The following is a 16079-nucleotide window of genomic DNA, read 5'->3' on the forward strand; positions in this document are numbered from 1 at the left end:
ATCCCACTGTTGATCCATATGCCTCAACTCATACTTTCCGAATACTTAATCCCACCTTTATAGCCACCCATTTACGCAGTGGTGTTTGGTGTAATCAAAGTACCTTTCCGGTATAAGTGATTTACATGATCTCATGGTCATAAGGACTAGGTAACTATGTATCGAAAGCTTATAGCAAATAACTTAATGACGAGATCTTATGCTACGCTTAATTGGGTGTGTCCATTATATCATTCATACAATGACATAACCTTGTTATTAATAACATCCAATGTTCATGATTATGAAACTAATCATCCATTAATCAACAAGCTAGTTTAAGAGGCATACTAGGGACTTCTTGTTTGTCTACATATCACACATGTACTAATGTTTCGGTTAATACAATTATAGCATGACATATAAACATTTATCATAAACATAAAGATATAAATAATAACCACTTTATTATTGCCTCTAGGGCATATCTCCTTCAGGTGGAAATTTACAGCGAACCATAGTGAGCATTCTATGAATTAAGCATTTTCAATAAAAAGCTATACCCATAGTAAATAAAAATATTTCTGAGATGCTCATTATTTGTTTGTCTTGTCATTTTGGCATGGGATTGCTCTTACAAGAGTACTTCCATATCATCGAGCAAGAGGTACCCCATTGGCGGTTCTCGATGATACATGTATACTTACAATGACAAGAACTTATTTGGGACCTCATATTCAAGGGGCATGAGATTTTCAACTTGTGATTTGTCAAGCATATAGCTCATATTTGCCTCACATTAACTTTAACCATTCAAGATGGTTATGATAGGGGAAATGAGAGCTCAAAGCTAATAAGTACCATACTTTTTGGAAGGTTTATAAAACTTGTTAATCTTGCTTACTCTGCAAAGAGTCTTTCTTTGACTTTTATGTTGACTCTTCATCTTCTTCTTTATGCACCGATTAAGAGAGCATAGTTGTCATTCTTAGTGCAATGTGCATAGTACCAACATTATTATTGATTGATTCATGATTGTGATATTGCTTGTTCTTAAATAACTTTCATGATTCCAAGCCAACAATAATATTTATTGATTCATGATTGTGATACTATCGACCCCTCTACCATCATTCCAAGCCAAAATTATTATTGACTGATTCATGATTGTGATATTGCTTATTATTGATTGATTCACCAAAAAGGGGGAGATTGAAAGGGCATTTCTCCCATAATATAGTTTTGTGTGTTTTTTGTCGACGTAAAGATATTTAACCGTGTTCTTAAGTGTTCTAGAGAATATTTATATTAAGCATGTCACGGTGGCCGACCCTTAAAAAGTGAAATGAACAAGACGGTGCCTTGCAACTTTGTGGTGAAGTGTGCTCAAGATTATACTAGGGTTGGCTTGGAATGATGGTAGAGCGATCCACAACAAAAGTCACAGTTGAGGAACTCCAGTTCGGAGACTCTGGCCTTTGTACACCGGAGACTCCGGCCTCCCTAGGCCAGAGACTCCGAAGAAGTCTCGGGACCTCCAAAATCGAGAAGCTGGCCCGTGTGCCTCACTCCCAGTATGGGGGTCCGGGAACTTGGCCGGGGACTTGACCGGAGACTCCAGGGCTTGGGGTAACTGATACATCCATTTTGCATCACTATTTTATATCATAATTTGCTGTTATTCATTGATATATTTCATTTTTGGAGATGATACTTATGTTATTTTATCTATTTTGCATGTTTCATGATTATTGGAGGATCGCGCACCGGAGTCAGGATTCTGCTGGAAAAAGCGCCGTCAGAATGCAATATTTTGGAAGATCAACAGTTGACGGAAATTATATGAAAAATCCTATTTTTCCAGAAGACGAAGGGAGCCAGAAGGGGGAGCCGAGGAGGGCCGCCGTGGGCCCACCTCATAGGCCGGCGGGGGCCAAGGCCTGGCCGCGCCGCCTTGTGAGGAGGGGGCCCACAGCCCCCTCTGGCCTCCTCTCCTTCGCGTACATCTTCGTCCCGAAAACCTAAGCTCCAGAGGAGAGTCGCGAAGAGTCACAGTCGCCTCTGCGGGGCGGAGAACACCAGAGAGAAAAGAGCTCTCCGGCAGGCTGAAATCTGCCGGGGAAATTCCCTCCCGGAGGGGGAAATCGACGTCATCGTCATCGAGCTGGACATCATCTCCATCATCATCACCATCATCTTCATCATCATCACCGCCATCTCCACCGCTGCACCTCGTCACCGCTGTAACAATTAGGGTTTGATCTTGATTGTTTGATAGGGGAAACTCTCCCGGTGTTGATTTCTACTTGTTATTGATGCTATTGAGTGAAACTATTAAACCATGGTTTATGTTCAGATTGTTATTCATCATCATATCACCTCTGATCATGTTCCATATGATGTCTCGTGAGTAGTTCGTTTAGTTCTTGAGGACATGGGTGAAGTCTTAGTAGTGAATTATGTTGGTTAGTATTCAATGTTATGATATTTAAGTTGTGGTGTTATTCTTCTAGTGGTGTCATGTGAACGTCGACTACATGATACTTCACCATTTATGGGCCTAGGGGAATGCATCTTGTATTCGTTTGCCAATTGCGGGGTTGCCGGAGTGACAGAAACCTAAACCCCCGTTGGTATATCGATACAAGAGGGATAGCAGGATCTCAGAGTTTAAGGCTGTGGTTAGATTTATCTTAATTACATTCTTGTAGTTGCGGATGCTTGCAAGGGGTATAATCACAAGTATGTATTAGTCCTAGGAAGGGCGGTGTATTAGCATACGTTCACCCACACAACACTTAGTGATACGTCTCCGACGTATCGATAATTTCTTATGTTCTATGCCATATTATTGATGATACCTACATGTTTTATGCACACTTTATGTCATATTCGTGCATTTTCCGGAACTAACCTATTAACAAGATGCCGAAGTGCCGATTGCTTGTTTTACGCTGTTTTTGGTTTCAGAAATCCTAGTAACGAAATATTCTCGGAATTGGACGAAATCAAGTCCCGGGGTCCTATTTTGCCACGAACCTTCCGGAAGACCGAAGAGCATACGAAGTGGGGCCACGAGGTGGCCGGACCACAAGGCGGCGCGGCCAAGGGGGGCCCGCGCCGCCCTATGGTGTGGGCCCCTCGTCGGCCCTCCGACTCCGCCCTTCCGCCTACTTAAAGCCTCCGTCGTGAAACCCACGAGGCGAAAAACCACGATACGGAAAACCTTCCGGAGACGCCGCCGCCGCCAATCCCATCTCGGGGGATTCGGAGATCTCCTCCGGCACCCTGCCGAGAGGGGATTCATCTCCCGGAGGACTCTTCACCACCATGGTCGCCTCCGGAGTGATGAGTGAGTAGTTCACCCCTGGACTATGGGTCCATAGCGAGTAGCTAGATGGTTGTCTTCTCCTCATTGTGCTTCATTATTGGATCTTGTGAGCTGCCTAACATGATCAAGATCATCTATCCGTAATACTCTATGTTGTGTTTGTCGGGATCCGATGGATAGAGAATACCATGTTATGTTAATTATCAAGTTATTACATATGTGTTGTTTATGATCTTGCATGCTCTCCGTTATTAGTAGAGGCTCGGCCAAGTTTTTGCTCTTAACTCCAAGAGGGAGTATTTATGCTCGATAGTGGGTTCATGCCCGCATTGACACCTGGGACGAGTGACAGAAAGTTCTAAGGTTGTGTTGTGCTGTTGCCACTAGGGATAAAACATTGGCGCTATATCCGAGGATGTAGTTGTCGATTACATTACGCACCATACTTAATGCAATTGTCTGTTGTTAGCAACTTAATACCGGAGGGGGTTCGGACGATAACCTGAAGGTGGACTTTTTAGGCATAGATGCAGTTGGATGGCGGTCTATGTACTTTGTCGTAATGCCCAATTAAATCTCACTATACTTATCATGACATGTATGTGCATTGTTATGCCCTCTCTATTTGTCAATTGCCCGACTGTAATTTGTTCACCCAACATGCTTTTATCTTATGGGAGAGACACCTCTAGTGAACTGTGGACCCCGGTCCATTCTTTAATACTGAAATACAAATCTGCTCGCAATAGTTGTTTTTACTTGTTTTCTCTGCAAACAATCATCTTCCACACAATACGGTTAATCCTTTGTTACAGCAAGCCGGTGAGATTGACAACCTCACCTGTTTCGTTGGGGCAAAGTACTTTGGTTGTGTTGTGCGGGTTCCACGTTGGCGCCGGAATCTCCGGTGTTGCGCCGCACTACATCCCGCCGCCATCAACCTTCAACGTGCTTCTTGGCTCCTCCTGGTTCGATAAACCTTGGTTTCTTTCCGAGGGAAAACTTGCTGCTGTGCGCATCATACCTTCCTCTTGGGGTTCCCAACGAACGTGTGAAATACACGCCATCAAGCATATTTTCCGGCGCCGTTGTCGGGGAGATCAAGACACGCTGCAAGGGGAGTCTCCACTTCCCAACCTCTTTACTTTGTTTTTGTCTTGCTTTATTTTATTTACTACTTTGTTTGCTGCATTATATCAAAACACAAAAAAAATAGTTGCTAGCTTTAATTTATTTACTGTCTTGTTTGCTATATTAAAAACACAAAAAAAATTAGTTTACTTGCATTTACTTTACCTAGTTTATTTACTACTCCTAAAATGGCCACCCCTGAAAATACTAAGTTGTGTGACTTCACTAGCACAAACAATAATGATTTCCTATGCACACCTATTGCTCCACCTGCTACTACAGCAGAATTCTTTGAAATTAAACCCGCTTTACTTAATCTTGTTATGCGAGAGCAATTTTCCGGTGTTAGTTCCGATGATGCTGCTGCCCATCTCAATAATTTTGTTGAATTGTGTGAAATGCAAAAGTATAAAGATGTAGATGGTGATATTATAAAATTAAAATTGTTTCCTTTCTCATTAAGAGGAAGAGCTAAAGATTGGTTGCTATCTCTCGCCTAAGAATAGTATTGATTCCTGGACTAAATGCAAGGATGCTTTTATTGGTAGATATTATCCCCCTGCTAAAATTATATCTTTGAGGAGTAGCATAATGAATTTTAAACAATTGGATAATGAACATGTTGCTCAAGCTTGGGAAAGAATGAAATCTTTGGTTAAAAATTGCCCAACCCATGGATCGACTACTTGGATGATCATCCAAACCTTCTATGCAGGACTAAATTTTTCTTCGCGGAATTTATTGGATTCAGCTGCTGGAGGTACCTTTATGTCCATCACTCTTGGTGAAGCAACAAAGCTCCTTGATAATATGATGGTTAATTACTCTGAATGGCACACGGAAAGAGCTCCACAAGGTAAGAAGGTAAATTCTGTTGAAGAATCCTCTTCCTTGAATGATAAGGTTGATGCTATTATGTCTATGCTTGCGAATGATAGGACTAATGTTGATCCTAATAATGTTCCATTAGCTTCATTGGTTGCCCAAGAAGAACATGTTGATGTAAACTTCATTAAAAATAATAATTTCAACAACAATGCTTATCGAAACAATTCTAGTAATAACTATAGGCCATATCCTTATAATAATGGTAACGGTTATGCTAATTCTTATGGGAATTCTTACAACAATAATAGGAATACACCCCCTGGACTTGAATCTATGCTTAAAGAATTTATTAGTACACAAACTGCCTTTAACAAATCTGTTGAGGAAAAGCTCAATAAAATTGATATTCTTGCTTCTAAGGTTGATAGTCTTGCTTCTGATGTTGATCTTTTGAAATCGAAAGTTATGCCTAATAGGGATATTGAAAATAAAATTGTTACTACAGCAAATGCCATCCAAGTTAGAATTAATGAGAATATAAGATTAATGGCTGAACTGCGTGCTAGGTGGGATAGAGAAGAAAATGAAAAACTAGCTAAAGAGAAAAATGTAGCTAAAGTTTGGACCATTACCACCACTAGCAATGCTAATGATTCACATGTTTCTGCACCTCCTACTATCAATGGTAAAATAATTGGTGTTGGCAATGTTTCTACACCTAGTGCAGAGCGCGCAAAATTACCTGAAACTGCTAAAACTGCTGAAACTGCCTGTGATAAAACTGCTGAAATTTTTTCCAACCTTGGGGATGATAATCCCATTGCTTTAGATTGTAATGATTTAGATTTTGATGATTGCCATATCTCTGAAGTTATAAAGTTCTTGTAAAAACTTGCTAAGAGTCCCAATGCTAGCGCTGTAAACTTGGCTTTCACAAAACATATTACAAATGCTCTCATAAAAGCTAGAGAAGATAAACTAAAACTTGAAACTTCTATTCCTAGAAAGCTAGAGGATGGTTGGGAGCCCATCATTAAAATGAGGGTCAAAGATTTTGATTGTAATGCTTTATGTGATCTTGGTGCAAGTATTTCTATTATGCCTAAAAAAGTCTATGATATGCTTGACTTGCCACCATTGAAAAACTGTTATCTGGATGTTAATCTCGCAGATAATGCTAAAAAGAAACCTTTGGGGAGAGTTGATAATGTGCATATTATGGTTAACAATAACCTTGTCCCCGTTGATTTTGTTGTCTTGGATATTGAATGCAATGCATCTTGCCCCATTATATTGGGAAGACCTTTTCTTCGAACCGTTGGTGCTACTATTGATATGAAGGAAGGTAATATTAAATATCAATTTCCTCTCAAGAAAGGTATGGAACACTTCCCTAGAAAGAGAATGAAGTTACCTTATGATTCTATTATTAGAACAAATTATGATGTTGACGCTTCGTCTCTTGATGTTACTTGATATACACTTTCTGCGCCTAGCTGAAAGACGTTAAAGAAAAGCGCTTATGGGAGACAACCCATGTTTTTACTACAGTATTTTTGTTTTATATTTGAGTCTTGTAAGTTTTTTACTACTGTAGCAACCTCTCCTTATCTTAGTTTTGAGTTTTGTTGTGCCAAGTAAAGTCTTTGATAGTAAAGTAAGTACTAGATTTGGATTACTGCGCAGTTCCAGATTTCTTTGCTGTCACGAATCTGGGTCTACCTCCCTGTAGGTAGCTCAGAAAATTAAGCCAATTTACGTGCATGATCCTCAGATATGTACGCAACTTTCATTCAATTTGGGCATTTTCATTTGAGCAAGTCTGGTGGCCTAATAAAATCCATCTTTACGGACTGTTCTGTTTTGACAGATTCTGCCTTTTTATTTCGCATTGCCTCTTTTGCTATGTTGGATGAATTTCTTTGATCCATTAATGTCCAGTAGCTTTATGCAATGTCCAGAAGTGTTAAGAATGATTGTGTCACCTCTGAACATGTGAATTTTTATTGTGCACTAACCCTCTAATGAGTTGTTTCGAGTTTGGTGTGGAGGAAGTTTTCAAGGATCAAGAGAGGAGTATGATGCAATATGATCAAGGAGAGTGAAAGCTCTAAGCTTGGGGATGCCCCGGTGGTTCACCCCTGCATATTCTAAGAAGATTCAAGCGTCTAAGCTTGGGGATGCCCAAGGCATCCCCTTCTTCATCAACAATATTATCAGGTTCCTCCCCTGAAACTATATTTTTATTCCGTCACATCTTATGCACTTTGCTTGGAACGTCGGTTTGTTTTTGTTTTTTGTTTTGTTTGAATAAAATGGATCCTAGCATTCACTTTATGGGAGAGAGACACGCTCCGCTGTAGCATATGGACAAGTATGTCCTTAGGCTTTACTCATAGTATTCATGGCGAAGTTTCTTCTTCGTTAATTTGTTATATGGTTGGAATTGGAAAATACTACATGTAGTAACTCTAAAATGTCTTGGATAATTTGATACTTGGCAATTGTTGTGCTCATGTTTAAGCTCTTGCATCATATACTTTGCACCCATTAATGAAGAAACACTTAGAGCTTGCTAATTTGGTTTGCATATTTGGTTTCTCTAGAGTCTTGATAATATCTAGTATTGAGTTTTGAACAACAAGGAAGACGGTGTAGAGTCTTATAATGTTTACAATATGTCTTTTATGTGAGTTTTGCTGCACCGTTCATCCTTGTGTTTGTTTCAAATAACCTTGCTAGCCTAAACCTTGTATCGAGAGGGAATACTTCTCATGCATCCAAAATCCTTGAGCCAACCACTATGCCATTTGTGTCCACCATACCTACCTACTTACATGGTATTTATCCGCCATTCCAAAGTAAATTGCTTGAGTGCTACCTTTAAAATTCCATCATTCACCTTTGCAATATATAGCTCATGGGACAAATAGCTTAAAAACTATTGTGGTATTGAATATGTACTTATGCACTTTATCTCTTATTAAGTTGTTTGTTGTGCGATAACCATGCCTCTGGGGACGCCATCAACTATTCTTTGTTGAATATCATGTGAGTTGCTATGCATGTCCGTCTTGTCTCGAAGTAAGAGAGATCTACCACCTTTATGGTTGGAGCATGCATATTGTTAGAGAAGAACATTGGGCCGCTAACTAAAGCCATGAATCATGGTGGAAGTTACAGTTTTGGACATATATCCTCAATCTCATATGAGAATAATAATTGTTGCCACATGCTTATGCATTAAAGAGGAGTCCATTATCTGTTGTCCATGTTGTCCCGGTATGGATGTCTAAGTTGAGAATAATCAAAAGCGAAAAATCCAAAATGCGAGCTTTCTCCTTAGACCTTTGTACGAGCGGCATGGAGGTACCCCATTGTGACACTTGGTTAAAACATGTGCATTGCAAAGATCCGGTAGTCCAAGCTAATTAGGACAAGGTGCGGGCACTATTAGTATACTATGCATGAGACTTGCAACTTGTAAGATATAACTTTCATAACTCATATGCTTTATTACTACCGTTGACAAAATTGTTTCATGTTTTCAAAATAAAAGCTCTAGCACAAATATAGCAATCGATGCTTTCCTCTTTGAAGGACCATTCTTTTTACTTTTATGTTGAGTCAGTTCACCTATTTCTCTCCACCTCAAGAAGCAAACACTTGTGTGAACTGTGCATTGATTCCTACATACTTGCATATTGTACTTGTTATATTACTCTATGTTGACAATTATCCATGAGATATACATGTTACAAGTTGAAAGCAACCGCTGAAACTTAATCTTCCTTTGTGTTGCTTCAATACCTTTACTTTGATTTATTGCTTTATGAGTTAACTCTTATGCAAGACTTATTGATGCCTGTCTTGAAAGTGCTATTCATGAAAAGTCATTGCTTTATGATTCAGATTGTTTACTCATGTCATTACCATTGTTTTGATCGCTGCATTCATTACATATGTTTACAATATGATCAAGTTTATGATGGCATGTCACTCCAGAAATTATCTTTGTTTATCGTTTACCTGCTCGGGACGAGCGAAACTAAGCTTGGGGATGCTTGATACGTCTCCGACGTATCGATAATTTCTTATGTTCTATGCCATATTATTGATGATACCTACATGTTTTATGCACACTTTATGTCATATTCGTGCATTTTCCGGAACTAACCTATTAACAAGATGCCGAAGTGCCGCTTGCTGTTTTCTGCTGTTTTTGGTTTCAGAAATCCTAGTAACGAAATATTCTCGGAATTGGACGAAATCAAGTCCCAGGGTCCTATTTTGCCACGAACCTTCCAGAAGACCGAAGAGCATATGAAGTGGGGCCACGAGGTGGCCAGACCACAAGGCGGCGCGGCCAAGGGGGGCCCGCGCCGCCCTATGGTGTGGGCCCCTCGTCAGCCCTCCGACTCCGCCCTTCCGCCTACTTAAAGCCTCCGTCGCGAAACCCCTGAGGCGAAAAACCACGATACGGAAAACCTTCCAGAGACGCCGCCGCCGCCAATCCCATCTCGGGGGATTCGGAGATCTCCTCCGGCACCCTGCCGGAGAGGGGATTCATCTCCCGGAGGACTCTTCACCGCCATGGTCGCCTCCGGAGTGATGAGTGAGTAGTTCACCCCTGGACTATGGGTCCATAGCAGTAGCTAGATGGTTGTCTTCTCCTCATTGTGCTTCATTGTTGGATCTTGTGAGCTGCCTAACATGATCAAGATCATCTATCCGTAATACTCTATGTTGTGTTTGTCGGGATCCGATGGATAGAGAATACCATGTTATGTTAATTATCAAGTTATTACATATGTGTTGTTTATGATCTTGCATGCTCTCCGTTATTAGTAGAGGCTCGGCCAAGTTTTTGCTCTTAACTCCAAGAGGGAGTATTTATGCTCGATAGTGGGTTCATGCCCGCATTGACACCTGGGACGAGTGACGAAAGTTCTAAGGTTGTGTTGTGCTTGTTGCCACTAGGGATAAAACATTGGCGCTATATCCGAGGATGTAGTTGTCGATTACATTACGCACCATACTTAATGCAATTGTCTCGTTGTTAGCAACTTAATACCGGAGGGGTTCGGACGATAACCCGAAGGTGGACTTTTTAGGCATAGATGCGGTTGGATGGCGGTCTATGTACTTTGTCGTAATGCCCAATTAAATCTCACTATACTTATCATGACATGTATGTGCATTGTTATGCCCTCTCTATTTGTCAATTGCCCGATCGTAATTTGTTCACCCAACATGCTTTTATCTTATGGGAGAGACACCTCTAGTGAACTGTGGACCCCGGTCCATTCTTTAATACTCGAAATACAAATCTGCTGCAATACTTGTTTTTACTGTTTTCTCTGCAAACAATCATCTTCCACACAATACGGTTAATCCTTTGTTACAGCAAGCCGGTGAGATTGACAACCTCACTCGTTTCGTTGGGGCAAAGTACTTTGGTTGTGTTGTGCAGGTTCCACGTTGGCGCCGGAATCTCTGGTGTTGCGTCGCACTACATCCCGCCGCCATCAACCTTCAACGTGCTTCTTGGCTCCTCCTGGTTCGATAAACCTTGGTTTCTTTCTGAGGGAAAACTTGCTGATGTGCGCATCATACCTTCCTCTTGGGGTTCCCAACGAACGTGTGAAATACACGCCATCACTTAGCAAAACAATGAAGATTAATCAGCTATATGAAGCGAAAGCACTAGACTAAATTCCCGTGTGTCCTCAAGAACGTTTGGTCATTATAAGTAAACAAACCGGCTTGTCCTTTGTGCTAAAAAGGATTGGGCCACTCGCTGCAATTATTTCTCTCGCACTTTACTTACTTGTACTTTATTCATCCGCTATATTAAAACCCCCGAATACTTGTCTGTGAGCATTTACAGTGAATCCTTCATCGAAACTGCTTGTCAACACCTTCTGCTCCTCGTTGGGTTCGACACTCTTATTTATCGAAAGTACTACGATACACCCCCTATACTTGTGGGTCATCAGTAACACGCCGGAGACTCCGGTGTCTTTACACCGTAGACTCTGGACCCGAATTCCTGCAACGGTTACATTTGGTGTGGGGGTATAAATAGCACCCTTCTTCTTCATTGAGAGGTTGCGGCTTCTACTCTCTCTCCTGCATTGTTCCAAAGCTCAAAACTCATATATCTCCCACCCTAGGCACTCAAACTTGTTGATCTCTTGGGAATCAAGGAACAACCCTAGATCTACACTTCCACCAAAGGGTTTTGAGTATCCCACTTGTTTGTAGAAGATTCATGTTGTGAAACCCTAGCTTTGTGAGAAGTCGCCCTCGGAGCTTGCTTTGTCTTGTAAAAGCTCCATGGTCAATTATTGGGAGCCTCCAATTGAGTTGTGGATGCGTGCCCCAACGTTGGTGTAAAGGTGCCAGTTGCGACCTTAAGGCAACCGCTTAGTGGAGCATGAGCTAGGTCTTCGTGGATGTGCTCACGGGAGATTAGGGTGAGGCATGTGTGGTATTGATAGGATTTGTGGCATTGATAGGCCTTCGTGGCACCACACCACTCCAACGTAGACGTACTTCCCTTTACAAGGAAGGAACTACATGAATCATACCCTTGTGTCTCGGCGTGCTCCACCTCGGTTAATTATATCTTTTACCGCACTTTAATACTTGTATCTTATGTATTGTATTGCTTGCATCTTGTCATAGGTAAATTCACATAGTTGCCTAGAGAATTTTCCTTTTGTTTAAAATTTGATTAAGCACCTATTCACACCCCCCCTCTAGGTGCCGTACGATCCTTTCATCATGAAAGTAGAAGAACCCCCAGGATTCTTAAAACAACACATGATATCAACGTGATCCAGGGCATAATAGTTTGAAAAATATGTCTAACGTGCCTAAGTTTCCCACACTTCTCGCACCAAATGGGAGGGCATTGATCGGTAAAATGACTCTTACCATGACAATTGGATCCACATTCTCCAAAGGATTTCAAGGAGGAGCAACATGATTCGTGGATGCTCTTGGATTAGCAGCCTTCGCGTGATCAGCAGCATCATTTTTCCACTCTCATTTCCTCCGAGCCTGGTTTTCTTGAGCAGCAACCACGACATCGCACCGTTCGTGATCCCCTTGCAGAGCATGTGAACCTGCATTGGATGAATTCTGACCCGGTCCTTCTTATTGATGATGCCACAATTATAATGAAAATAGCCCCCTCCGTCCCGCATAAGATCCAACATATGAGGAGAGAGACGTGAACTAGGAGAAGTAGCATCAACTTGAGCAAACGAGCGAGGATCACCAAGTGCTTTTCCAGGCCACCGGTCATAGGAATCAACTGGGTAAGGAGGTGGAACCCTAGATCTCTCCCATAAGTGGCTGAAGAGATAGTCTAGGTTTGGACATGATGGAGTGGAGGAGGAAGAATTATCCTCGAGATCTGCCGCGCAAGGGATATGAGAATAAGATGCGGCACATATACCTTCTCTCATCTACGCCATCGTCGACTCTGTCACCGTAACAGCCGCAACCCGCTAGGTCTGTGAAGTAAACTCCTTTGCTTCGGTGGGGCCGACGCCGAGGATACCTGTCGCCATCGATGGAAACAGCACTATGTGGTGCCCCATGCAAAAAGTGGGAGCATAATCCCCCCATGGCCCACCGTCGGCTGACTCGTCGAGGAATCGAGACCTAATGAAGATGTGATCATAGACGGAGATCCACGCCATCGATAAATGTCTCACAGAAGTGGGTCCGGGGCGGGAGGAGAGGGCGAGGTGAGGATCGCCATTCCGCTGATGGAAATGGAGGAGATGACCATAAAGTATAGTTCTCAAAAACAAATACTGATAGATCAAGAGAAGACAAGGAGAATGTGATGCATGGGCGAAGGAAGCATGAGGAATGGAGTGCATTATATTTGGCGATCCCCTCACCTCAATTAATCCGCACAAGGAGCCGTACGAAGAACAGTCCTCTACAATTCGAGTCCGCGTTTGTGGGCATGAAGGGGACAGTTGGATCAACTTGATCCAAGGACGACCAGAGCGCAAGCAGAATTTTCTCATTCCCGGAACTAATAATAACAACCAAAATATGTGGGGCCATGGGGGAGCCGGGTAGATAGATAGAGAGAGAGAAATACAAATATTTTTTTATCAAACTTATACTCCCAAGTAGGACAGTGGCCCAAGTCCCCCATCATCTTCAGTATTGAGACTTTTGAGAGAGATGGAATAGAGGGGGAGGGGGGAGGGAGGGGACGGGGTATAAATTTTGGGCAAGTGTGGCGTTCTCATTCGGTAGTGGCGCTGGCCTCACAAGCAAGTCACAGCCATATAGAGGAGATCATTCACACCCAGGAAAGGGAATCCAGCATCAAAGCGAAGCAAGCAAGAGAGAGCGGCGCCGAGCTCTAGCTAGCAGGCTACCAGGCCAGCTAGTGCCAAGATTCTCGATCGATTGCCGCCGACTGCTACAGAAGCTCGGCTTGACTAGTTAGCTTGTGTTCTCACCTCCGTGCTGCTGGTGCGCGCCGGCGGCGGCAATGGAGGAGCAGCTGAGCCCGGTGGCCGTGACGCACCTGCTGCAGCACACGCTCCGGAGCCTCTGCACCAGCGACGCCTCGCAGTGGGTGTACGCCGTCTTCTGGCGCATCCTCCCCAGGAACTACCCTCCCCCAAAGTGAGACCCTCTCTGTTTCGTTGTTTCTTCCCTAAACTTCCATCTCTCCAACATGCACCTTGTAACAAGTGTAAGCCACGGCCATCTATGCGCTAATGCTGCAGCTTCTTTGACGATTAACTTGCTGCTCAATCTGCTCTTGTTGAACAGATGGGATCTCCCAGGTGTGGCCTACGACAGGAGCAGAGGAAACAGGAGGAACTGGTAAACACAAAAACACATGGGAAGTAGTAAGTTTGTAGCTGCGCCTGAGACTTATTACTGCCTTGGGGTTTTGGTTTCTTGCTTTCACCCAGGATCCTGGCATGGGAGGACGGGTTCTGCAACTTCGCGGCCACCTCTGCTGCCGCCTGCGGCCAGGAGGGAGCAGCTTCTGTGGCGTACGCGGAGTGCGAGGCTGCGGCGGCGGCGCAGCAGGAGCTGAAGCAGAACCTGCAGCCCGAGCTCTTCTTCAAGATGTCCCACGACATCTACAACTACGGTGAAGGGTGAGTAGACTGCTCTCTAGTAGAAAAAAGAAGATTGCCTAGCTAAGCAGGTGATCGGGCGCACCTGATCGGATGATGATGACGACGATTGAATTTAATTAGGTTTCCCTGTTGTTGGTCGCTGCAGGCTGATAGGGAAAGTGGCGGCGGACCACAGCCACAAGTGGGTTTTCAAGGAGCCCCCGGAGCAGGAGACCAACCTCATCTCCTCCTGGAACAACCCTGCCGACTCCGTAAGCTGCATGCTAACCCTCACTCAGACAGACAGGCTTCTTATTACTGTGCTAATGCGGTTCCTGGTTCTTAATTAATCACCACTGGGACACTAACTAATCATGCGACAATATGCTTGCAGCAACCGAGGACATGGGAGGCTCAGTTCCAGTCTGGAATCCAGGTACGTCCCTTCGAGCTATCTAGGCCAGACCTCTCTGATCTAGTCTCTGCCCTTGACAAATCGCAATCGCCGGTCTTTCGATCAAAAGCTCTGCCTTGCTCCATCACCCTCTGCCTCGCCTGCCGAGCCACTGATGAGTGGTTCTTTTCATTGCCCTCATTCCCATTCTCTTGTGCGTGCAGACCATCGCCCTGATCGCTGTCAGGGAAGGCGTCGTGCAGCTCGGCTCCATGAAAAAGGTGCAGCGCTACTCCTTCCTTTACTACTTGCGTGTTCGTGGCTGTGGCTCGAACACGACTGCCACCTTGCGCGCGTGGGAGCCAAGCTGTGCATGCATGCTGCACGAGTGAGTAATAATGATGTGCAGAGCTTGTTTTGTTTGATCGGTCGATGGTGGTGCAGGTGGCGGAGGACCTGAGCTACGTGGTGACGCTGCGGCGCAAGTTCGGGTACCTGGAGAGCATCCCGGGGGTGCTGCTGCCGCACCCCTCGTCGGCGGGCGTGTTCCCGGACGTCGCCGCCGGGCCGTGGCCGGGCATGGGCATGATGCCGCCCATGCCGCCGCCGGACATGTACATGGACCCCTACGGCGCACCGGTCCCCGGGCCGGCGTCCATGCACATCATGCCGTCCATGAGCAGCCTCGAGGCGCTGCTCTCCAAGCTGCCGTCCGTCGTGCCGCAGCAACCGCTGCCGCCGCAGCAGCCGGGGTCCATGGCTGCGTCGGCGGTCGCGGCCAAGGAGGAGGAGCTGGAGGAGGAGGACTACGCGCAGTGCGGACACGGCGGCATGGACGTGTCGATGTCGATGCCCGCAACGAGCAACGGCGGCGAGAGCACGAGCGCGAGCGCCGCTGCCGCCGCGACGGCTGCCATGTCGTCCTACTTCGTCGACGTGGGCGGGAAGCCCGGCGAGGACGGATTCTAGCTAGGCAGGACCTTCACTGCTCGTCGTCGTCGTCGTTGTCCTCGTGATGTCCTCGATCTCTAGGGAGGCTAGTGTAAAATTAATTAATTAATCCATCATATTCCAGGGTCAATCATCATCTAGTTAACCCAAATCATTTGCTTGTACAGTGGCTCGCGCTACTAAATGTGTCGTAGGCCCGTCGGCCGGACTCGGACTGGATCTGGCCGTACGCTGCTACAACCTACTGCTAGTACAAAATAGCGGTGGTGTTAGCGGTGGTATGCATATGATTGGGATTTGTCACATTTCCGCATGTGTATTTCGAGCTGACACCTGAGGAAGGACA

General features: G+C 44.4%; 1 protein-coding gene across 1 annotated transcript; it reads left to right on the forward strand.

Moving 5' to 3' along the window:
* The first annotated feature begins 13699 nt into the window (after positions 1 to 13699).
* Positions 13700 to 15751, forward strand: LOC124674396 (protein RICE SALT SENSITIVE 3-like). Its single transcript, XM_047210446.1, has 7 exons — positions 13700 to 13939; positions 14090 to 14143; positions 14236 to 14427; positions 14555 to 14660; positions 14783 to 14824; positions 15007 to 15063; positions 15227 to 15751. Exons 1-7 carry the CDS (start codon positions 13803 to 13805, stop codon positions 15749 to 15751), a joined length of 1113 nt encoding a protein of 370 aa, XP_047066402.1. The 5' UTR covers positions 13700 to 13802.
* The last annotated feature ends 328 nt before the right edge of the window (positions 15752 to 16079 follow it).

Source organism: Lolium rigidum, chromosome 1 (genome assembly GCF_022539505.1).
Source record: "Lolium rigidum isolate FL_2022 chromosome 1, APGP_CSIRO_Lrig_0.1, whole genome shotgun sequence".
NCBI lineage: Eukaryota > Viridiplantae > Streptophyta > Magnoliopsida > Poales > Poaceae > Lolium > Lolium rigidum.

Excerpts from the sequence above, each read along its gene's own strand:
- LOC124674396 (XM_047210446.1), top strand. The coding sequence starts at position 13,803 with ATGGAGGAGCAGCTGAGCCCGGTGGCCGTGACGCACCTGCTGCAGCAC. Across the intron at positions 13,940-14,089 it reads AGGAACTACCCTCCCCCAAA|ATGGGATCTCCCAGGTGTGG; the intron begins GTGAGACCCTCT and ends CTTGTTGAACAG. Across the intron at positions 14,428-14,554 it reads ATCTACAACTACGGTGAAGG|GCTGATAGGGAAAGTGGCGG; the intron begins GTGAGTAGACTG and ends TGGTCGCTGCAG.